Source organism: Oncorhynchus mykiss, chromosome 7 (genome assembly GCF_057628025.1).
Source record: "Oncorhynchus mykiss isolate SJ-2025 chromosome 7, ASM5762802v1, whole genome shotgun sequence".
NCBI classification, from domain to species: Eukaryota; Metazoa; Chordata; class Actinopteri; order Salmoniformes; family Salmonidae; genus Oncorhynchus; species Oncorhynchus mykiss.
The window spans coordinates 25,403,769-25,428,833 of record NC_143028.1 but is presented as its reverse complement, the minus strand read 5'-3'; the positions used below and the strand labels follow the sequence as shown (position 1 = coordinate 25,428,833).

The following is a 25,065-nucleotide window of genomic DNA, read 5'->3' as shown; positions in this document are numbered from 1 at the left end:
CCCACCTCAGCTGTAGATCTCTGCAGTTCATCCAGAGTGATCATGGGCCTCTTGGCTGCATCTCTGATCAGTCTTCTCCTTGTATGAGCTGAAAGTTTAGAGGGACGGCCAGGTCTTGGTAGATTTGCAGTGGTCTGCAAATCACAGTGCAGGTGCATTTATACGGAGACTTGATTACACACAGGTGGATTGTATTTATCATCATTAGTCATTTAGGTCAACATTGGATCATTCAGAGATCCTCACTGAACTTCTGGAGAGAGTTTGCTGCACTGAAAGTAAAGGGGCTGAATAATTTTGCACGCCCATTTTTTTCAGTTTTTGATTTGTTAAAAAAGTTTGAAATATGCAATAAATGTCGTTCCACTTCATGATTGTGTCCCACTTGTTGTTGATTCTTCACAAAAAAATACAGTTTTATATCTTTATGTTTGAAGCCTGAAATGTGGCGAAAGTTCGCAAAGTTCAAGGGGGCTGAATACTTTCGCAAGGCACTGTATATATATATATATATATATATATATATATATATATATATATATATATATATATATAAATGGAAAGATAATTGGCATCGATCAAAATAGAGGAACATATTGGAGAAAGCACTAGCCAATACAGTACTGCCATAAAGTAACAGTACTGCCAAACAGGCCTAATATCACATTACAAGATATTTTTGTACACAAATTGTTCAATATTTTATCAGGCTGACTTGAAAGATTATACGCAACATTTTGCTGCGTGGCAATACTGTGTTTGGATTCTGAAGGGCATTTATACAAGAGGTAGTCTAGACACTGTATTACAGTTTTTTTCGATTGCTAAACGACAGTGGGCACAACTGGAGTCACATGTGCAAAACTCTAACTACAGTCTGCACTACCAACAGTCACCTGAGCTAAACAGTTCACATCACCTGCAAAACTCATTCCAAGCAACACAACTCTTAACACATGGCTCAAAACACGCTCAGTGCAGCCAAACACTATGCACAACCCTCACTGAGATAACACACACTGTCACTCAGAACACACTGAGAGTAAAAACACTAGCATCAAACGCCAATACAGAAAATACAAACCTTTCATCTTTACAGTTTGAACAATTTCAGTGACTTCATACAAAGTAATATTTTCTTCAAAGAAAAGTGACATTCTTTCACATGATTTATTAAATTTTTTAGAACATAACAATTCTTTAAGGTAAATGAAAATTAGCAGTTTGCTTCAATAGTCTGTAGAAATTTACGGAATTACAGTAATGAGAAAAAAAGGTAGAAACTAAAAGTACATACTGTAATTCGAACAAATAATTGAGGGGCTAATCCTGCCTCTCTCTAGCATCAGGCCACAGGTTTTCTTCAAAATCACATCTAATGTTTTCTCTTGCCACGCACCTGGGGAAGAACCTTCTGGAATGCCTTATCCATCCCTGGCAGTCCTTAGGACTCGTGTCCTCACATCCGGCACGCATGCCTTCCAAAAGAGACATTTGGTCATGTGGGTGGTGACCAAACACTTTCCACCTCCAGGCAGAGAAAAACTCCTCTATTCGGTTGAGGAAGGGTGAATATGCAGGCAGGTACAAAACCATAAATCTGTGATGTGCTGCAAACCAATCTGTGACAGCTGCAGAGTAGTGAAAAGCAACATTATCGCAAACTATGACAAAAACTTGGGGGTTTCTTACTGGCTCCCCCTGTTCTGCTGGCACTAGCTGAGCATAGAGCTGTTCTAGGAAAGCTATAAGCCTTTCTGTGTTGTATGGGCCAATGAGTGGTGTGTTGAGAAGCAAACCATCATTGGCCATTGCAGCACACATGGTGATATTTCCCCCCCTTTGGCCTGGAACCTCCACAGTGGCCCTTTGACCTATAACATTCCTTCCTCTGCGCCGTGTTTTGGCAAGGTTAAATCCAGCTTCATCGATAAATACAAATGAATGTGGTCTTTCCAGTGCTTCCACCTCCATTACTCTCTGAAAAACAGTAAGTGCACAGTTTTACTGTAGAAATGCTAGTGTTTTTCTTTACTGTAAATATTTTGTATAGCTGTGTACGTAACCTCAGACGTCTTACCTGGACATATTGGTATCTTTGCTCTTTTACCCGTTCACTGTTTCTCTCGAACGGTACAGTGTATAACTGTTTCATTGTAACTTGGTGTTTCTTTAGGACTCGAACAATAGTTGTTGTGCTGACAGAATTAACATTTTCAAATATATCATTATCAGCCAGCACTCTATCTTGAATCTCCCGCAGTTTTTTTGCATTGTTTACAACAACCATGTCAACAATAGCATTTTCCTGCGCATCTGAAAATATTTTTCCTCTTCCCCCTGTTGGGGGCAGCCTTTGGGTCCTGTTGTAAAAATATATTTTACAGTCAAACTTACTGTAATATATATCTGTGTAAATATTCTATAATTGCAATACAAAATAGATTCCTGTAATGTTTTCATTTACTGGAAAGATGTAACTCTGTTTGCAAGATGGAAAATTCGCATTACAGATGCCACTGTGGATCTTTGCAGATTGGGTTGCACCCTCAACCCTGCCTCTCTCAATGAGAGACCATGGTTCACGACATGGTCTATAAGTGTAGCCCTTATTTCATCTGAAATAACAGCTCTTTGTCTTCTTTGTCTTCCTCCACGCATCCGCCCTCTCCCTGCCACCCTTCTCCCTCCACGAACCCATCTTCCTTGTTCCATTTCCAAAATGAGTCTTTCTGAGCTCTACCTATATATACTGTAATATGTGTGTGTGTTCACTAACAAGTCTAAAACAAGACACCTGCTTAGCCTTTCAGCTGAAATTGCAATTAGCAGTGTTTGAAAGGCACAAGGCTGAAATCTATTTCGTTTTGAATGTGTGGTTCACAGTTTTGACAGCAGTGTGTTAGCATTTGAACAAAGTGCTGTAAATCCACAGTGTTGTGCAGGTTGTGGTTAAAGTCATGGGATAAGTGTGTAGAGTTTTGAAAACTGTGTTCAAGCAATGAAAAACAAACTAGAGTTTGGTCCACATGAACTGCTGCTGTGCAGACTGTAGTTAGAGTTTTGCACATGTGACTCCAGTTGTGTCCACTGTCGTTTAGCAATCGAAAAAAACTGTAATACCATTATGCATTTGAATCCCATCTAAAATGTTAATTTCCCTCCACAAGGGGGCGGACATGTAACGTTTCCAAAATGGGGTAGTATTGTTCATGTAACGTTTCCAAAATGGGATAGTATTGTATATGTAACGTTTCCAAAATGGGATAGTATTGTACATGTAATGTTTCCAAAATGGGATAGTATTGTATATGTAACGTTTCCAAAATGGGATAGTTTTGTACATGTAACGTTATGCCCCCTTGTGAGTTAATAGTATTGCATACTGTAGCAGGCTATACAAAAGAGGAAAACCTCCATTGACGATTCAGTTCGTTGTAACATCTCGTCTGGACAGGTCACCGTCCTTAGTTAGTTAGTTAACGAAGCTAAGGTTAGCTAGTTCATTATCACAAAAGTGAGAACTGCTCTCGATTGGAAACTTACGTTAATGATTGTAAAGCCATGTTGCTTTTATGGAAACGATATAGAATATATGGGAAAGAATATAGTTCAGGAAATAATCCAAACCTAGTTGTGCCTAGTTGGGACATAACGTTATCTAGCTAGATAACGGTACTGTACTGTAGCTCATCGGTCAAACCCGGCTTTCTAATATTTACGGTAATTAACTAAAGTAACGTTATGGAAGCTATTCACAGAAAACCATCATTGTCTTCGTTATTCATTATTATTATGTTATATTATCATTATACATTTTTTCGAGACATAGTCAGAGCCTAACATCAACCCAGCTTAACCTTTTTAACTGTTGTCGCATACAAGCTTGTCACCATCGTTTTTAGTTGTCATTGCGAAGTTCCCAGAAGAAGTCCAGCAACAACGGAGGTTCCTCGATGAACCCACCTTCTAACAAGTTATTTGAAGAACCTTTTGGGGCTGTTTTTCATTGACTAAAAACCCTACGGTTCTTAGGGGATCTGAGAACAACTCCAGTTGAACCCTTCATTTTTAGAGTGGTCGGCTCTTTTTTTTTTTTACCTTTATTTATTTACTCTCAGATTCTCAGACAAACATCAGACAAACAAACATCAGACAAACAAACAAACATTCTCAGACAAACATGCTGATTAGAATCAATGATCAACTCAGCTGCTGCTCCTCCAATACAGTGGGAGGTGAGACGGTGAACTGACGTTGAATCATAATGATTAAGTTAATTAAAATTAATTAGTGAAACTGTTCATTCCAATTTTTTAAAAACGTATTTTTCCCCACTAGCTTTTAGAACTCTCGTCTTCCTAAAACTCACGAGCTTCTAGAACTCTCGTCCCCTTGGAAAGAGCCCAAACAAAACTCATCTCCAATAAGGAAAAACGTCCAGTCAAAATAAATTGTGATCCATGGCAACACACTGGCTAAACAAAAAACTTTTTGACTGCCCACCCTTGAGAAAATCAGCAACCAAGTTGTCCTTACCACGGACATGTATGATTTCAAGAGGAGACTCCTGAAATATCCATAGTAACTTCCCACCTCACTGCGGAGCTTCTCCCTCTTTTCAGGGTTCACTAGATAGGCATGTTGTTGGATCGGGGCCCAGTCCCCAATGTCATGCTCTAGTACATTTGGGTTGGCACATGTGAGAATTAACCCTGATATTCTAAAAGCAGGGCAACAATGTCAATATAATTGTACAATTGGTTGCATAAATAATTATCATTATCAAATGTGAAATTAACTGTAAATATCAAAACGGAATATACACAATTGTAAATATAAAATATCAAAAGCAAATGTACACCCCTTTGTTAATATGTATTGGCAATACTTTACTTAGTGGTGAGGCATGGAATAATAACAAATGTATATTTTGTCAGGCTGGATGTTTGAAATATGAGTAGGTGATTTGAGTCATGCTTCTTCAGTAGTGGAATAAAAACAATTAGCACTTGAATGTTGTAAAGAAATGCTGGTGTGATGTAGGATTGTTAATAAAATTGATGTTAGTTGAGAATTATCTGTTAACTGATATGATTAGAATATTCCGCCCTGAAACATATAATTGTATGGAATGTATAAAATCATAATCAATAAATGTGTAGTCCTAGTCAGAATTAGGGTAAAACAATATGTCTTTATGGTATTTTAAACACAGATCTCTGTCGGCTGGGTAGTGAGACAGACAGTGTGTTTGTGTGTATGTGTGGTCGTGAGAAGTCAGTGTAAAATGAATTGTTTTGTATTCTTGACTTTAGCTGGGCCTCCGTCTGTTTCATTCGACCAGGATCTTACAAATTCTGGTTTGCAGACAGAGTAATATAATTAAATTGGGTTATGGACCTGGAGAATATCATTCTCTTATCAATTGACTATAGACCAATTTATTATACTGCGTCCATGTGTATAGGCTGCAAGTACATTGAAATTAAATCACTGATATCGATTAGGGGGGAAATCAGATTGTACATGCTGTTGAAACTAACACAACAACAACAAAACATAGAAATGGGAGATATCTTCTAGCTCACTGGTTAGAGGACAACCTGCAGAAGACAGTCAGCTACATTTTGAGTTTATGGGTCCCCGACACTAAGAGAAACGCAACACTTATTTGTCATTACTCATATCGCGCGAGAGAGGGGGAAAATCCTGTTAAAACTACTAGCTCAAAAACCACAGAATCTGTGAATAATGTGTTCATCACTGGTTCGAGGACAATTTCTAGAAAACAGCTCGCTACATTTAAATGCAGCATTTTGATTCAAGTGGGTCACCAACGTGGTAAGTGTAACACAACTCTTTTTGTTACATCATATAAATAGTACTCATTCAATTCAGAGCCTGGATTTTTCCAGAGGCTAATATCCATATCATGCTGAAATCAATAGAACAGCAGACAAACGTTTAGGGTTCGACATTGTGACATCATTAAAATACTGCTTCTACAATGTTAAATCATTCTACATTGTGACATCATTAAAACACTCCTTCTACAATGTCAAAACATTCTACATTGTGACATTATTTCATTGATATCATGAAACAACTCCTTCATGTATGTATTTTCTGACGTTTGATCAGATATCTTTTATCAGAGTATCTCTTGTCACATTGATCACAGCCATAAGGTTTCTCTCCAGTGTGTGCTCTCTGGTGCACTATCAGGCTGCCTGACTGGGTAAAACACTTCCCACATTTATCACAGCTATAAGATTTCTCTCCTGTGTGTGTTCTCTGGTGCACTAGCAGGTTGCCTGACTGAGGTTGCCTCTCCCGTGTGAATTCTCAGGTGTCCTTGTAGCGAATTTAATCTTGAGTAATGTTTCCCACAGTAAGAGCAGCAGAAAGGTTTCTCTCCTGTGTGAATTCTTTGGTGTACTTTTAGTGAATCTGAACATGAGTAACTCTTCCCACAGTCAAAACAGCGGTTAGATTTCTCTCCTGTGTGTGTGTTCTCTGGTGCTCTATCAGACAGCCTGACTGAGTAAAACTCTTCCCACATTGATCACAGCTATAAGGTTTCTATCCTGTGTGAATTCTCTGGTGTACTTTTAGTGAATCTGAACATGTGTAACTCTTCCCACAGTAAAAATAGTGGTTAGATTTCTCTCCTGTGTGTACTCGCTGGTGTATTTTAAGTTCTGATGAAGATTTGCAACATTTCCCACAGTCAGAGCAGCAGTGAGATTTCTTTCCTGTGGGTTTCCGCATGTGTTTCTTGAGGTGTTCTGATGTGGGGAGAATCTTTTCTGCCTCGTCAGCATCATGATGTTGTCGAGGCTCCCCAGAGGATCCATGATAGTCCCGTCTCTCTCCTGTGTGAATCACAAAGTCAGACAGATGATTAAAGGCCCACAACAACAAAAATCCACTGTTCAAAATTATGCCAACAGCGTAGCCATGATGCACAACAATTGACGTCTGTAATGAATGTTAAAATTCTTTAACAATTATCTTAAAATGAGAAAGAATAGTTATATTTCATCTTAAGAGAGTCAAGTGAGAAAGTCCTATTTTGTCTTGTTTTCACATTAGTAGTAACATCGATGATTGTAGGCTAGAATAAAGTTATTACAGTTGCAGAAACACTAAGCAGTGTGCCAGATGACTTTTGGTCTCCAATATAGGCCCCTTTCTGTGTTTAATAAAATTGCGGTATGAGGGCGATGCACACACAATCTGGTTGCAGAAACTCCTCCATGCTAATGAGGAAACCAACTAGTTATGGATGTAGTATATCTGCATGGAGCAAAAATGGTAAGTGAAGATTTTAGTTTTTCCACAATGTATTCTGAATATTACAGCTCACTATCAGCGCAAGATAAGGATGCTACTCAGGGAAACTCACATTAAGCTCTGTGTCTATTCACTAATTCACCACCGTGGGGGAAAACTCAGGGGAGTTCTCATAGGCTGACAACAAAAATAGCCTCCATTTCCAGGTTGCTTACATTACTTTGGATTATAATTGTGAGGCTCGTTTGAATGTCCTGTGTGTTATTGTTGCAAATCAACTACTTTATACTTAATATAAGTGATGAACAAATTGGCCCATAACTTCACCTAACAACAACATAAAAGACAGTATCGATTTGGGTGTTGCCTATAAAGTTAAGGTGACTATCGGTTAGAACCATTGGATTTAGCAAACTCAAATGATTTTGGATCTGTGCCCATGAAAACTGTTTTCCCAGCGTAACATAAGGAGACACTAAACTGTATGTAGTTAGAGTGCATTTCAGAATACAAAACTGTACAAAAGCAAGAGACAGTATTTAAGTTGAAGTTCATCATCTGACAAGCTTAACTTTATGACTATACCTACTGTTGCCTGAAGGAGGGAAACTAGGTACAACATTCTATTAAATCCACACATTATGACTATAACTACTGTTCCCTGAAGGAGGGAAACTAGGTACAACATACCATTAAATCCGCGCCTCGCTGGAAGCCCCTCCTTCCACAGGTGATGAGCGTGAGGCTCAGATTTATTCCTTCAATTTAATACCACTCTTCACCGACCCAAGAAGGGGTGGGGCAAAATAGGTGCTGTACCTCGTTTGCCTCCTTCAGGGAACAGTAGTTATAGTCATAAAGTTTACACTCCCTTTCAGTCGGTCAACTTCGTTACAACGTACTATGGGGAAATAGAATCATTCCCTATGCCGACCCAAAAAGGATACTAAATGAAACAGCCCATGGCAGACAACCCAGACCTGACCTCACAAGATGCGTCAGTTTTGTCAATTTATCATTGTCTTGTTTGAAACACTCCTGTCAATGAGTAAGGACGCACACCTGATTACCCATATAGAAGTAGGACTAGTCTACCTGTCCTGCACACAAATGTAGGCCTATAAATGTGCCCATTTGGGGATGTCTGATAGAATTTCGGATTGTCTTAATGCACCACCACTAATGAGTTGTGGAGCTTCTCAAAGAAATATTTCCTTCACCTCAAACAGCAAGTAAACAAAGTCTAATCAAAATCAATTGCGAATGACAATCGTTCCTCAAAGTATTTTCGTAAAAGATTTCCAGCTCTCAGCCTTTCGATAACCACTCGGCATAAGAGAGAGAAATGTAATGCTCTGATCCAGTGGAAATGTCATAAAATACCTGATTACTTCTTATCCTTTGTACAAATTGCCAACAGCTGTGTCTGTCACAAACTCCCTGGCGCGGAAAACTCTGAGGGCCGAGAATATGTTTTACAATGTCGCAAGCTTGCTATCAAGAGTTTCAGCTGACCCAGTTGATAGTTGAAAACAATGTTTCAAGTAAGTTGTGGACAGGCCATGTGCAGCCAATGTGATTTCTAGGATATACATTTTTATCAGGACATTTTCTAACTGCCGGCTGCAATGTTTTTATTTGTTGGCTTTATGAGGCTATTTTTACAGAGTTGGCAATGGCAATAAAAGTTTATTTTCGGTTTGTATAATTTTTCATTTAGATTTAGATAGAATGTTGATTCATCACAACCAATGATTTTGAGATACTGTTATAAATTAAATGAAACTGGTCCACGAAAATGTGCAAATGAAAATCATAACTGGCAAGCAGATCTGTAGAAATTGTAAGATAAATTGGCACTCTAAATGGAAAAAGGTTGCCGACCGCTGGCGTAGTCGATTACTGAAAACGACAGGAGCATAACAGCAGTCGGGAAGAGTTTTTCTTCTTCTGGTTAGGTTATATTGATGACTGGCTCCCTCTAGTCATTTGTGCATATGTAATTATTTAATAAAACAGAGTGCTTAAAGCGCCAGACAAGTACATATAGTTGATTTTATTAACATACATGGGGCGATTGGTAGAAAGACCTAGATATATTTTAGTTGGGGACAGCACTAGAACATGATTTGGGGCTCCCGAGTGGCGCAGCGGTCTAAGACACTGCATCTCAGTGCTTGAGGCATCACTACAGACACCCTGGTTCGAATCCAGGCTGTATCACAACCGTCCGTGAGTGGGAGTACCATAGGGCAGCACACAATTGGCCCAGCGTCATCCGGGGTAGGCAGTCATTGTAAATAAGAATTTGTTCTTAACTGACTTGCCTAGTTAAATAAAGGTAAAATAAATAAAATGTCATATGGTCAGATGAAACCAAAATATAACTTTTTGGTAAAAACTCAACTCGTGTTTGGAGGACAAAGAATGCTGAGTTGCATCCAAAGAACCCCATACCTACTGTGAAACATGGGGGTGGAAACATCATGCTTTGGGGGTGTTTTTCTGCAAAGGGACCAGGATGACTGATCCGTTTAAAGGAAAGAATGAATGGGGCCATGTATCGTGAGATTTTGAGTGAAAACCTCCTTCCATCAGCAAGGGCATTGAAGTTGAAACGTGGCTGGGTCTTTCAGCATGACAATGATCCCAAACACACCGCCCGGGCAACGAAGGAGTGGCTTCGTAAGAAACATTTCAAGGTCCTGGAGTGGCCTAGCCAGTCTCCAGATCTCAACCCCATAGAAAATCTTTGGAGGGAGTTGAAAGTCCGTGTTGCCCAGCAACAGCCCCAAAACATCACTGCTCTAGAGGAGATCTGCATGGAGGAATGGGCCAAAATACCAGCAACAGTGTGTGAAAACCTTGTGAAGACTTACAGAAAACGTTTGACCTCTGTCATTGCCAACAAAGGGAATATAACAAAGTATTGAGATAAACTTTTGTTATTGACCAAATACTTATTTACCACCATAATTTGCAAATCATTTTTTTTTGTCTGTCATAGTTGAAGTGTACCTATGATGAAAATTACAGGCCTCTCTCATCTTTTTAAGTGGGAGAACGTGCACAATTGGTGGCTGACTAAATACTTTTTTTGCCCCACTGTATGTTTCGCCTTTAATGTAATGGCATGGGGGAAAAAATGGCTGAATATTATACATGACTTATCAACAGCTCTAATAATTTGAACCCCACAGAAAATATTCACTGACAACTATAGAATATACTATATAGCCCCCAAATCAGTTTAAAACAATAATTTTGACCAGTCTTTTTATTCATAGTGTAGTGAATTCAGGGGGTAGCCCTAAGCTGAACTCAAACCTGGATCCAGTGACTGTCAAGCCAACACCTTATAACGGGTACGCCAAGATGTCTGAACTTCCTGACGAGGTCGCTGGGTTTTGGGTTACGGTTGCTACAATAGCGTAGCTATTATAGGCCTTAAGGGCAGTTTATTTCAAATGTAGTACCCGGACAGAGAAAATCCAACAAGTGTTTTATAGTTTCATCCTTAGTGTAACTTGCCCTAAAGTGGACACACTCCCATCAGTTTCTGAGACAATTGCCCAGACTTTGTAGACTGTTTAATAATGCTTAAACCTAACCTTTATCAAATTATCCATTAAAGATACCACCTCAAAACCTACGTTCGTCTACATGTGTTGTTTAAATTGCATCTAATTATATTCCCAGTATTACTTTATCAAATATCTAGAAATCGATTATACACACATTCAAGTTATCATATTTTCATATATTCACAGAACGCATATAAAACATAAGAAATTCTCAGGTACTCACAACAACCATTCCATTTGCTTTTTCAAGGACTCTTCATAGCTACGAAGCAGCTTTCCAAACATACTCCCAGCAGAACAAAAAATAAACTATAGATCTGTGTGGAACTATAGATCTCTCAATCACGCACATATTGCAGTCCCACAATGCTATTCCCAAACATACCTAATCAATTGTTTTTCAACAATATTTTAACTTACATATTTTCACATTTCTATGTCATGGTTAGTTCCTAGGATAATGTAAGTCATAGATTTACATCTTTCAATACTTCTAAAATGGAATTCAGGTTTAAAACAGGTACAGGTTTTCAACAATTACAGGTTTAAAATAATTACAGGTGCACCTTACTCTATATCAAACATGGTCTTAACTAGTAAACACAGATTCTAGTTTTCATCCAGTTCACACAGATAGCTGGCTCGGCCCTCTTCACACAGGAATACACTCGGAGCCTATGAGGTGGGTCCATCTGCTCCGTTCCCGAAGTGTGGTCTCCTGAGATTCCAAGTTTGAAGGATCTCCCGTGTACCATTTACCCAGGTCGTCAGGAGCGTCACCAAGTGAAGATTCACATCCCCAAATGTGGTTCATTTATTTAATATCAAATGAGGCAAACTTATCACACAAGTCATTGTTATTCTTAAACTAAAACTTTATTCACTTATTAATAAGGGTCTCCTGGTCAATACAACGCACACATATAAAGTGAATCAATTGAGTGCTCTATGATAATGATGGCTGGTCGACAAATCACCCCCAGATTATTTGTCGAGAGCCACGAGACAAAAGTACAAAGGTCTTTTATAGCCAAGATACACCCCTTTCAACCTACATGACCAACAATAGACGTATAGAACGGGTCACAAGGTTAAGATTTGTATGAAAGATACTTATAATTCACAGGAGACAGTATCTGCTGTAAAAACAGTACTCTTCGTGTAGAGACCAGGGTCTGGCCCTGTGGTCATCTCGCCCTGGTACCATATAGAACAGAAACATTAACTCATGCTCTGGAATGCGGTCACTTTAGGTTTTATCACCCATTACATTGTAAAGCCCCTGTCAGTGTTATCCCCCAGAGGACCATCCTCAGTAGAATACACAGACGCAATAGTTATAAGAACACTATTATGTTGCATAAAACTACTATTTGATCCAATAAAAGCATTATAACATAATGTTGCAGTTTTGCTCTCAGTGTTCACTGAAAGTTGACTAGTAACAACAACTGGGACATAAAATACACACCATGAGACCCACTAAATCTGCCCAAGAAGAGGGAAACAATAACTCACACCAAACTTACAGACAGGAATGTGTTGACATTCAACATCTATCAAGATAACTGGAGCACTGGGCCAGACACTCTTAAATAGAACCTGGACCAGCTCAGGTGAAACACCTTCCCACTAACGAGATGGACAAGCCAGCACAGGTGTAACACATACTGACTATGTGCTAACGAGCTATACCCGCTAAAGTCCAACATCAAAACATAAATGGAAAAACCAAAGACTGTAACACATTAAGTAAGAGAATGCGCACCACCAACAGAAAACAACTTCCATTTCACATTATAATCAACTACAATGCTTCACCTTCACCAATATAAACATGGTGTCTACTGGCAGTCAACAATTACAAACAACAAAAAGTGTATTTTTCCCTTCCTAAAACTCACTTGCTTCTTGAACTCTCGTCCCCTTGGAACGAGCCCAAACAAAACTCATCTCTAATATGGAAATTCAAAATAATTTGTCATCCATGGAACGCACTGGCTAAACACAAATATTTTTGACTGCCCAACCTTGAGACAATCAGAAACCAAGTTGTCCTCACCATGGACACAAGCAGCAATAAATCACTGATATCGATTAGGGGGGAAATTAGGTTGTACTTGCTGTTGAAACTAAAAAAACACATGGAAATGGGAGATATCTTTTAGCTCACTGGTTAGAAGACAACCTGCAGAAGACAGTCAGCTACATTTTGAGTTTATGGGTCCCCAACACTAAGAGAAACGCAACACTTACTTGTCATCACTCATATCGTGCGAGAGAGGGAGGGACATCCTGTTAAAACTAACAGCTCAAAAAACACACGGAATCTGGGAGTAATCTGTACATCACTGGTTAGAGGACAATTTGTAGAAAACAGCTCGCTACATTTTGAAGTGTTGCATTTTTATTCAAGTGTAACAACTATTTTTTTGTTAGTACATTTTTTGTTAAATCATAATAGTACTCTTCCAATTCAGAGCCTGGATTTTCTCCCTGAGGCTAATATCCATATCATGTTGAAATCAAATGATAAGGGGGCATATGATTAGGCTTCTACATTAGGCTTTGACAATATCAAAATACTCATACTACAAAGTGAAGTGTGACATTAATTACTTGATATCATGAAACCACTCCATGTATGTATTTTCTATTACTTGATCAGATAAAACTTGACCAGAGTTTTATCAGATTATCTCAAGATTTCTTTCCTGTGTGTGTTATCTGGTGTACTGTCAGATTGCCAGATTGAACAAAACTCTTCCCACATTGATTACAGCTGTACAATTTCTCTCCTGTGTGTGTTCTCTGGTGTACTGTCAGATTGCCAGATTGAACAAAACTCTTCCCACATTCATTACAGCTATATGGTTTATCTCCTGTGTGTGTTCTCTGGTGTGATATCAGGGTGCTTATGTGAGTAAAACTCTTCCCACATTGAGTACAGCTATAAGGTTTCTCTCCTGTGTGTATTCTCTGGTGTGATATCAGGCTGCTTAGCTGAGTAAAACTCTTCCCACATCGATCACAACTATACGGTTTCTCTCCTGTGTGTGTTCTCTGGTGTGATATCAGGCTGCTTAGGTGAGTAAAACTCTTCACACATTGAGTGCAGCTATAAGGTTTCTCTCCTGTGTGTATTCTCTGGTGTGAAATCAGGCTGCTTAGCTGCGTAAAACTCTTCCCACATGGATCACAGCTATAAGGTCTCTCTCCTGTGTGTGTTCTCTGGTGTATATTCAGATGGCTAGATGTAAAAAAACTCTTCCCACATTGAGAACAGCTATAAGGTTTCTCTCCTGTGTGTGTTCTCTGGTGAAGAGTCAGATTACACAACTTTGTAAAACTATTCCCACATTCATCACAGCTATACGGTTTCTCTCCTGTGTGTGTTCTCTGGTGTGATATCAGGTTGCTTAGCTGAGTAAAACTCTTGCCACATTGACCACAGCTATACGGTTTCTCTCCTGTGTGTGTTCTCTGGTGTATCTTCAGCTGGCTAGATGTTAAAAAACTCTTCCCACATTGAGTACAGCTATAAGGTTTCTCTCCTGTGTGTATTCTCTGGTGTATCTTCAGATGGCTAGATGTAAAAAAACTCTTCCCACATTGAGTACAGCTATACGGTTTCTCTCCTGTGTGTGATCTTTGGTGTACAGTAAGATGGCTAGATGTATCAAAACTCTTCCCACATTCATCACAGCTATATGGTTTCTCTCCTGTGTGTGTTCTCTGGTGTGATATCAGGCTGCTTTGCTGAGTAAAACTCATCCCACATTGACCACAGCTATAAGGTTTCTCTCCTGTGTGTGTTCTCTGGTGTGATATCAGGCTGGTTGAATGAGTAAAACTCTTCCCACATTGAGTACAGCTATATGGTTTCTCTCCTGTGTGTGTTCTCTGGTGTGATATCAGGCTGGATGAATGAGTAAAACTCTTCCCACATTGAATACAGCTATAAGGTTTCTCTCCTGTGTGTGTTCTCTGGTGTGATATCAGGCTGGATGAATGAGTAAAACTCTTCCCACATTGAGTACAGCTATAAGGTTTCTCTCCTGTGTGTGTTCTCTGGTGTGATATCAGGCTGGATGAATGAGTAAAACTCTTCCCACATTGAGTACAGTTATACGATTTCTCTACTGTGTGGATTCTCTGATGAATTTTAATGCCTGCTGAGGTGAATCTCTTCCCACAGTCAGAAAGGCAGTGAGGTATCTTCCCTGTGGATATCTGCTGGTGTTTCTTGAGGTGTTCAAATGTGGAGAGACTCTTCTCTGCCTTGTCAGCATCATGAGGTTGTTGAGGCTCCCCAGAGGACCCACGGTAGTCATGTCTCTCTCCTGTGTGAACAACAAAGTCAGACAGATGGTTAAAGGCCCACAACAGTGGAAATCCATTGTAAAAAGTGATGCCAACAGCGGAGTCATGATGTTGTACAACAATTGACGTCTGTAATGAATGTAATGATTATTTGACATTTGTCTTAAAATGAGCAAGAACAGTCATATTTTGTCTTTTCACATTAGTAGTAACATTAAGATTGTAGACTAGAAAGAAGTTACTCATGTTGTTGAAACTCTAAGCAGTGTGCCAGACGACTTTTGGTCTCCAATATAGGCCCCTTCCGAGGGCAATGCACATTCAATTTGGTTGTAGAAACTCCTCCCTGCTAATGAGGAAACCGATAGTTATGGATGTAGTATATCTGCCAGGAGCAAAAATGGTGAGCAAAGATTTTAGTTTTTCACAATGTATTCTGAATGTGAATATGGGAAAACTCAGGGGAGGAACCTCCATTTCCAGGTTGCTTATGAGTGCATTTCACAGTACTTTTTATTATAATTGTAAGGCTCGTTTGAATGTCCTGCTTAATATAATGTTTGTGTCATCATCTCAAATTAGCCGCTTGTACTTAAACCAGAGTTTTGAATGAAGAAGCAGCTTGGTTGCATGTCATGATGTTTGTCATGTGATTGTCATTCAGAAAATGATTTCCTGGATAAGTTGATGATACTTGAACATGTGACTAACAAAACAGCTACAGTATTAAGAATTATGTGTAATTATTGAAGAACCGCATTAATGACCGTATCCATTTGGGTGTTGTCAATAAAGTTAAGGTGACTCGGTTAGAACCATTGGATTTTGCAAACTCAAATGATTTAGTATTTCTGTGCCTATGAAAACTGTTTTCCCAGCGTAATATAAGGAAACTAAATGTTACGTAGGTAGAGTGCATTTCAGAGATCTGAATACAAAAAACTGTACTAACAGGACAATAACCTAAACCACAAGGCCAAATCTACACTGGAGGAGCTTCCCAAGATGACATTGAATGTTCCAGAGTGGCCTGGTTACAGTTTTGACTTAAATTGTCTTTAAAATCTATGGAAAGACTTGAAAATTGCTTCCTAGCAATGATCAACAACCAACTTGACAGAACAGGAAGGATTTAAAAAAAGAATAATGAATATTCACATGAAGATCAGTCGCCTATTGGATGACATCACGACTTCCCATCAAGCCAACTCCTTGAATGCCTTACTATGGGCATCACTCATACGTTGTAGTTTGCAGTTCTCTCTAAAAAAAAAAAAATAACTATTTTGCTCAAAACATTTATTTGTTTCCCTTTAGTGTGTTTATACTTTACTGTATTTATATATTACTTTTCAACAGGAAAAGTACCCCAAAAAACTCACTGGAGGACGTCATGAACAATTCATACATTTTTTTATTTAACCTTTATTTAACCAGGTAGGCCAGTTGAGAACAAGTTCTCATTTACATCTGCGACCTGGCCAAGATAAAGCAAAGCAGTGCGAAAAAAACAACAGAGTTACACGTGGGATAAACAAAAGTACAGTCAATAACACAATAGAAAAATCTATATACAGTGTTTGCAAATGGAGTACAGACGTAAGGCAATAAATCAGCCATAGTAGCAAAGTAATTACAATTTAGCATTAACACTGGAGTGATAGATTTGCAGATTATGTTGTGCAAGTAGAAATACTGGTGTGCAAAAGAGCAAAAATAAGTCAATAAAAACATGGGAATGAGGTAGGCAGTTGGATGGGCTATTTACAGATGGGCTGTGTACAGCTGCAGCGATCAGTAAGCTGCTCAGATAGTTGATTCTTAAAGTTAGTGAGGGAGATATAAGTCTCCAACTTCATCGATTTTTGAACTTCGTTCCAGTCATTGGCAGCAGAGAACTGGAAGGAAAGGTGGCCAAAGCAGGTGTTGGCTTTGGGGATGACCAGTGAGATATACTTCCTGGAGCACGTGCTATGGGTGGGTGTTGCTATGGTGACCAGTGAGCTGAGTTAAGGCAGCCTAGCAAAGACTTACAGATGACCTGGAGCCAGTTGGTTTGGCGACGAATATGTAGTGAGTGCCAGCCGACGAGAGCAGCGATATATGGGGCTTTGGTGAAAAAACGGATGGCACTGTGATAGACTGCATCCAGTTTACTGAGTAGAGTGTTGGAGGCTATTTTGAAAATGAAATCGCCGAAGTCAAGGATCGGTAGGATAGTCAGTTTTACGAGGGTATGTTTGGCAGCGTGAGTGAAGGAGGCTTTGCTGCGAAATAAGAAGCCGATTCTAGATTACATTTTGGTTTGGAAATGCTTAATATTAGTCTGGAAGGAGAGTTTACAGTCTAGCCAGACACCTAGGTATTTATAGTTGTCCACATATTCTAAGTCAGAACCGTCCAGATTAGTGATGCTGACGGGCGGGTACGGACAGCGATCGGTTGAAGAGCATACATTTAGTTTTACTCGCATTTAAGAGCAGTTGGAGGCCACGGAAGGAGTGTTGTATGGCATTGAAGCTCGTTTGGAGGTTTGTTAAAGCAAAATCTACAACGGAATGGTTCAAAAATAAACATATCCAGGTGTTAGAATGGCCAAGTCAAAGTCCAGACCTGAATCCAATCGAGAATCTGTGGAAAGAACTGAAAACTGCAGTTCACAAATGCTCTCCATCCAACCTCACTGAGCTCGAGCTGTTTTGCAAGGAGGAATGGGAAAAAATGTCAGTCTCTCGATGTGCAAAACTGATAGAGACATACCCCAAGCGACTTACAGCTGTAATCGCAGCAAAAGGTGGCGCTACAAAGTATTAACTTAAGGGGGCTGAATAATTTTGCACGCCCAATTTTTCAGTTTTGATTTGTTAAAAAAGTTTGAAATATCCAATAAATGTCGTTCCACTTCATGATTGTGTCCTACTTGTTGTTGATTCTTCACAAAAAAATACAGTTTTATATCTTTATGTTTGAAGCCTGAAATGTGGCAAAAGTTCACAAAGTTCAAGGGGGCTGAATACTTTCGCAAGGCACTGTATATACAGAATGGGGTCGTCTGCATAAAGGTGGCTCAAGGAATCACCCACAGCAAGAGCAACATCGTTGGCATATACAGAGAAAAGAGTCGGCCCGAGAATCGAACCCTGTGCTACCACCATAGAGACTGCCAGAGGTCCGGACAACAGGCTTGACAGACTTGACAGACTGAACTCAATCTGAGAAGTTGTGAACCAGGCGAGTCAGTCATTTGAGAAACCAAGCCTGTTGAGTCTGCCGATAAGAATCCAGGTTTTGCAACTCTTTCAGAACATCAGCTATCTGGATTTGGGTGAAGGAGAAGCTGGGGAGGTTTGGCCAAGTAGCTGCGGGGGGTGGGGAGCTGTTGGCCGGGGTTGGGGTAGCCAGGAGGAAAGCATGGCCAGCCGTAGAGAAATGCTTACTGAAATTCTCGATTATCGTGGATTTATCGGTGGTGACAGTGTTTCCTAGCCTCAGTGCAGTGGGCAGCTGGGATGAAGTGCTCTTATTCTCCATGGGCTTTACAGTGTCCCAAAACTTTTTGGAGTTCGAGCTACAGGATGCATTTTTCTGTTTAAAAAAGCTAGCTTTTGCTTTCCTAACTGACTGTGTGTATTAGTTCCTGACTTCTCTGAAAAGTTGCATATTGCAGTACGCAACAGGATGTTTTTGTGCTGGTCGAGGGCAGTCAGGTCTGGAGTGAACCAAGGGCTGTATCTGTTCTAAGTTTTAAATTTTTTTGAAAGGGACATGCTTATTTAAGGTGGTGAGGAAATTACTTTTAAAGAACAACCAGGCATCCCATTTTAGGTCACCTAACAGAACGAACTCTGAAGATCTATGGGGGGCAATCAATTCACATATGGTGTCCAGGGCACAGCTGGGAACTGAGGGGGGTCTGTAACAGGTGGCAACAGTGAGAGACTTATTTCTGGAGAGATTCATTTATAAAATTAGAAGCTCGAACTGTTTGGGCTTAGACCTAGAAAGTAGGATAGAACTTTGCAGGCCATCTCTGCAGTAGATTGCAACTCCTCCCCCTTTGGCAGTTCTATCTTGTTGGAAAATGTTGTAGATGGGGATGGGAATTTTTTTGTGGCCTTCCAAAGCCAGGATTCAGACGCGGCAAGGACATCAAGGTTGGCGGAGTGTGCTAAAGCAGTGAGTAAAACAAACTTAGGGAGGAGGCTTCTGATGTTAACATGCATGAAACCAAGGCTTTTACGGTTACAGAAGTCAACAAATGAGAGCGCCTGGGGACACACAGGGCCTGGGTAAACCTCTACATCACCCGAGGAACAGAGGAGTAGGATGAGGGTACGGCTAAAGGCTATCAGAACTGGTCATCTAGTGGGTTGTGAACAGAGAATAAAAGGAGCAGATTTCTGGGCGTGGTAGGATAGATTCAACGCATAACGTACAGACAGGGGTATGGTAGTGTACAGATACAGTGGAGGTAAACCTAGGTATTGAGTGACGATAAGAGAGGTTGCATCTCTGGAGGCACCGGTTATGGTAGGTGAGGTGTCAGGGAAATTGCAATTTATGTTATAATACTTGTATTGCATTATAATGGTGGTTTTATTTGACAGAATAGAGTATTATATGGTGTGTGTGTTCTACTGAGGAAGGGCTTCTATGAGATAACACTGACAGAGGAGATTTACAATGTCTTTGGGTGATAAAACCTAAAGAGCATTCCAGAGAACATGAGTTAATGGTTCTGTTCTATACCGTACCAGGAAGAGACGGTTCCAGTTTGGAGTAGGAGGGCCAGACACTGGTCTATACAATGAAAACTGTTCACACAGCAGATGCTGTCTGCTATGTATTATAGATATCTTTTACACAAATCTTAACCTTGTGACCATTCTATGTATCTGTTCGTCATGTAGGTTGAAAGCGGTGTATCTGGGCTATAAAAGATCTTTGTACTTTTGTTAATAAATAGTGAATTGTTGATAAGTATTTGCTATTGCAAAGCTCTTATTATTAAAGATTTAGTTTAAGTATAACTCAGACTTGTGTGAAGTTTGTCTCTCCTCATTTGATAGTAAAGAAATTAACCACCAGAGGTCACCGCATATGTGGGAGGTGGGACAAAAGAGTTCTCTGAGGCATGTTGAGTGGGACTAGGGGCTCTGCAGTAAAATAAAACAATGATAACTACCCTAAACAACAGTATACAAGGCATATTGAAATTAGAGAGACATAAAGGAAGGCATAAAGCAATCACAGGTGTTGATTGGGAGAGCTAGCTTAGACAACAACGGGTAAGACAACAACAACAGGTAAAATGGCGATGAATGGGCAGAGAGGGTCAGTTAACTACACACAGGGCCTGAAATCAAGGCTGAGGCCGACAGTTAAACAAAATAAACAAAATGGAGTACTGTGATTAATAACAGTCCAGCAAGCATCAGCTATGTAGCCAAGTGATCATAGGGTCCAGTGAACAGCAATATGTGAACCAGGGAAGCCGATATGGTAGTCTTTACTACGCTGGCTGGGAGATGCACCTGGTGCTAGCTTCGGGACAAGGGCGTAACCGACATCTGGCAAAGGCCGGTTGAGGGCACATCGGACGGAAATGTGTAGGTAGACCAGTCGTGATGGATAGGCGGGGCTCCGTGTCGACAAAGGGTCCAGGCCAATTGGCAAAAGAGGTATTGTAGCTGGAGTGAATTTGTTTGCTAGCCGGGAGACGCACCTGGCTCGAGGCTAATTGGTGTTAGCTTCGGGACAAGGGCGTTAGCCACTATAGCCAATCCGGTGCAAAGGTCCAGAGCTTACGGCAGGAATCCGGTGATGTAGTGGCTTCTAGTCGTCTTAGTGAAGAGTCTGGGAGGCATCAGCTGTGTAGCCGAGTGATCATAGGGTCCACTGAGCAGGCCGGGAGATGGGCCTGGCTCAAGGCTAGCTTCGGGGCTGGGCCACTCGGTAGCAGCTAGCTAGCTGCGATTATCCGGTGTAATGGTCCAGCGCTTACGGCAGGAATACGGTGATGTAGTGGAGAAAAACAGTCCGATATGCTCAGGGTTGATATCGCGCTGTGCAGACTGGCAGGTATTATAAAGGCTAAAAACAGCTGGTCTCTTAGCTAAAAATTTAAAGGCTGCTAGCAGTGGCTAACAATGACTAAATAGCAAGTAGCTAATCAGCTGGTTAGCTTCTGATGGCTAACTTCCGATGGAGGTTCTAGCTATAAGGTCTAAAAAATAGCAGATCCGTATCATATTGGGTGAGGCGGGTTGCCGGAAGGTATATTTAATTTAAAGATGGAAAAAGAGATTGAAATATTGCAATATATACAAAAAAAGACGAAAAAACATAACATTTACAACAAACACGTCTTACTGCTTCGCCATCTTGGATTACAAACTCTGAAATTATTTTGTATTTCTGTGCCCACGAAAACTGTTTCCCCAGCGTAACATAAGGAGCCACTAAATGATACATATTTCGAGTGCATTTCAGAATACAAAAAAACTGTCCGACAGCAAGATCTCCTATTTAAGTTGAAGTTCATCATATGACAAGAGTAACGTTAGGACTATAACTACTGTTCCCTGAAGGAGGGAAACTAGGTACAACATACTATTAAATTCAAGCCTCGCTGGAATCCCTGCCTTCTACAGGTGATGAACGATGAGGCTCGGATTTATTACTTAAATATAATACCACTCTTCACCGACCCAGGAAGGGGTGGGGCCAAACAGGTGTTGTACCTCGTTTCCCTCCTTCAAGGAACACTAATTATAGTGTTAGGTTCTAATTTTTCAGAGAAAATAACTCACGGACACTAGAGAAGCTTAATCAAGTTTAATTATTCCCAAAGGGTCGTTACAGCTGTAAGTCAGACAAAAACATGTTCTCACCATCACAAGTATACGGTGCCTTGCGAAAGTATTCGGCCCCCTTGAACTTTGCAACCTTTTGCCACATTTCAGGCTTCAAACATAAAGATATAAAACTGTATTTTTTTGTGAAGAATCAACAACAAGTGGGACACAATCATGAAGTGGAACGACATTTATTGGATATTTCAAACTTTTTTAACAAATCAAAAACTGAAAAATTGGGCGTGCAAAATTATTCAGCCCCTTTACTTTCAGTGCAGCAAACTCTCTCCAGAAGTTCAGTGAGGATCTCTGAATGATCCAATGTTGACCTAAATGACTAATGATGATAAATACAATCCACCTGTGTGTAATCAAGTCTCCGTATAAATGCACCTGCACTGTGATAGTCTCAGAGGTCCGTTAAAAGCGCAGAGAGCATCATGAAGAACAAGGAACACACCAGGCAGGTCCGAGATACTGTTGTGAAGAAGTTTAAAGCCGGATTTGGATACAAAAATATTTCCCAAGCTTTAAACATCCCAAGGAGCACTGTGCAAGCGATAATATTGAAATGGAAGGAGTATCAGACCACTGCAAATCTACCAAGACCTGGCCGTCCCTCTAAACTTTCAGCTCATACAAGGAGAAGACTGATCAGAGATGCAGCCAAGAGGCCCATAATCACTCTGGATGAACTGCAGAGATCTACAGCTGAGGTGGGAGACTCTGTCCATAGGACAACAATCAGTCGTATATTGCACAAATCTGGCCTTTATGGAAGAGTGGCAAGAAGAAAGCCATTTCTTAAAGATATCCATAAAAAGTGTCGTTTAAAGTTTGCCACAAGCCACCTGGGAGACACACCAAACATGGAAGAAGGTGCTCTGGTCAGATGAAACCAAAATTGAACTTTTTGGCAACAATGCAAAACGTTATGTTTGGCGTAAAAGCAACACAGCTGAACACACCATCCCCACTGTCAAACATGGTGGTGGCAGCATCATAGTTTGGGCCTGCTTTTCTTCAGCAGGGACAGGGAAGATGGTTAAAATTGATGGGAAGATGGATGGAGCCAAATACAGGACCATTCTGGAAGAAAACCTGATGGAGTCTGCAAAAGACCTGAGACTGGGACGGAGATTTGTCTTCCAACAAGACAATGACCCAAAACATAAAGCAAAATCTACAACGGAATGGCTCAAAAATAAACATATCCAGGTGTTAGAATGGCCAAGTCAAAGTCCAGACCTGAATCCAATCGAGAATCTGTGGCAAGAACTGAAAACTGCTGTTCACAAATGCTCTCCATCCAACCTCACTGAGCTCGAGCTGTTTTGCAAGGAGGAATGGGAAAAAATGTCAGTCTCTCGATGTGCAAAACTTATAGAGACATACCCCAAGCGACTTACAGCTGTAATCGCAGCAAAAGGTGGCGCTACAAAGTATTAACTTAAGGGGGCTGAATAATTTTGCACGCCCAATTTTTCAGTTTTTGATTTGTTAAAAAAGTTTGAAATATCCAATAAATGTCGTTCCACGTCCCACTTGTTGTTGATTCTTCACAAAAAAATACAGTTTTATATCTTTATGTTTGAAGCCTGAAATGTGGCAAAAGGTCGCAAAGTTCAAGGGGGCCGAATACTTTCGCAAGGCACTGTATATACCCCACTTTGGACACTCCTCCTTCTCTCCAATCCTTACATTTTCTGGTTAGACAGGAAGAGGGTAACAGGATACTAAACCCTTATTACGTCCTTCAAGGGATCTGACCTGACCTCCTAAACTCAACCCCTCCTTCGCCTAATCCACAGATGTCCATCCGCTTTCCCTATAGCAATCCTGTGATCTCCTCCAGTCCACCCAGCACATTCCACAGCCACTCTGTCTTTCTACAGATCTCACTCCTTTATATACTCTGCATCTGATATATCATGTCTTTAATATCTCAATGTTCAAAGTTTAGCCCGAATCCAACAGTCATAAAGTCATCCCCATGCCGACCCAAACGGATACTAAATGAAACGGCCCCTGGCAGACCACCAAGACCTGACCCAGCAAGATGCGTCAGTTTTGTCAATTTATTCATTGACTTTCGTTTGAAACACTCCTGCCAATGTTGAGAAAGGACGCACACCTGATTACGCATATAGAAGTAGGATTAGTCTACCTGGCCTGCATGCAAATTTAGGCTTATAAATGTGCCCATTTGGGGATGTCTGATAGTATTTCTGATTGTCTTAACGCACCACCACTGAGTTGTGGAGCTTCTCAAAAAAAAAAAAATATTCACCTCAAACAGCAAGTAAACAAAGTCTCATCAAAATCAATTGCAAATGACAATAGTTCCTCAAAGTATTTTTGTAAAATAATTCCAGCTCTTGCCCTTTCGATAAGCACTCAGCATAAAAGGGAAAAATTTAACGCTCTGATCCAGTGGAAATGTCATAAAATACCTGATTGCTTCTTATTCTTTGCACAAATAGCCGACAGCTGTGTCTGTCCCAAACACACTGGTGCGGGATACTCTGAGGGCCCAGAATATTTTATACAAGCTTGCTATCTCCAGTTTTGGGCCGACCCAGTTGATAGTTGATAAAATGTTTCCAGTTCGTTGTAGACAGGCCATGTGCAGCAAATGTGATTTATATGATATTTTCTACCTGCAGGCTGCAATATTTTTATTTGTTGGCTTTATGTAGGCTATTTTTTACATAGTTGGCAATGGCAATAAAAGTTACTTTTACATTTGTATAATTTTCATTTAATCTACATTCTATGATTGAGATACTATTATGAATTAAGAAAATCCTAACTGGCACGCAGATAGTTAGAAATGGTCAGATAACTTCACACTCAAAATGGAGTTGCTGGGGCTGTTGGGGCTGTTGCTGGGCAACACAGACTTTCAACTCCCTCCAAAGATGTTCTATGGGGTTGAGATCTGGAGACAGGCTAGGCCACTCCAGGACCTTGAAATGCTTCTTACGAAGCCCGGGCGGTGT

At 40.3% G+C, this 25,065-nt stretch overlaps 1 protein-coding gene and 1 long non-coding RNA gene across 3 annotated transcripts in view; both read right to left on the bottom strand.

Annotated features, from left to right (window-relative positions):
• LOC149982494 (uncharacterized) overlaps nucleotides 1–25,065 on the bottom strand; it is a 493,843-nt gene that overhangs the window by 323,743 nt on the left and 145,035 nt on the right. The gene's annotated exons all lie outside the window — the stretch shown is intronic.
• Nucleotides 6,053–25,065, bottom strand: part of LOC110527639 (uncharacterized) — a 32,277-nt gene continuing 13,264 nt past the window's right edge. Inside the window, exons 2-3 of one of the 2 annotated variants that reach the window (XM_021609044.3) lie at nucleotides 13,631–15,226; nucleotides 6,053–6,317 (exon numbers count right to left, since the gene is read on the bottom strand). In XM_021609044.3, the coding sequence (XP_021464719.3) occupies nucleotides 6,115–6,317; nucleotides 13,631–15,226 (1,799 nt within the window). In that variant the 3' untranslated portion in view covers nucleotides 6,053–6,114. The remainder of the gene's footprint in view (nucleotides 6,318–13,630; nucleotides 15,227–25,065) is intronic. The other variant, XM_090240575.1, reaches the window with a different exon arrangement.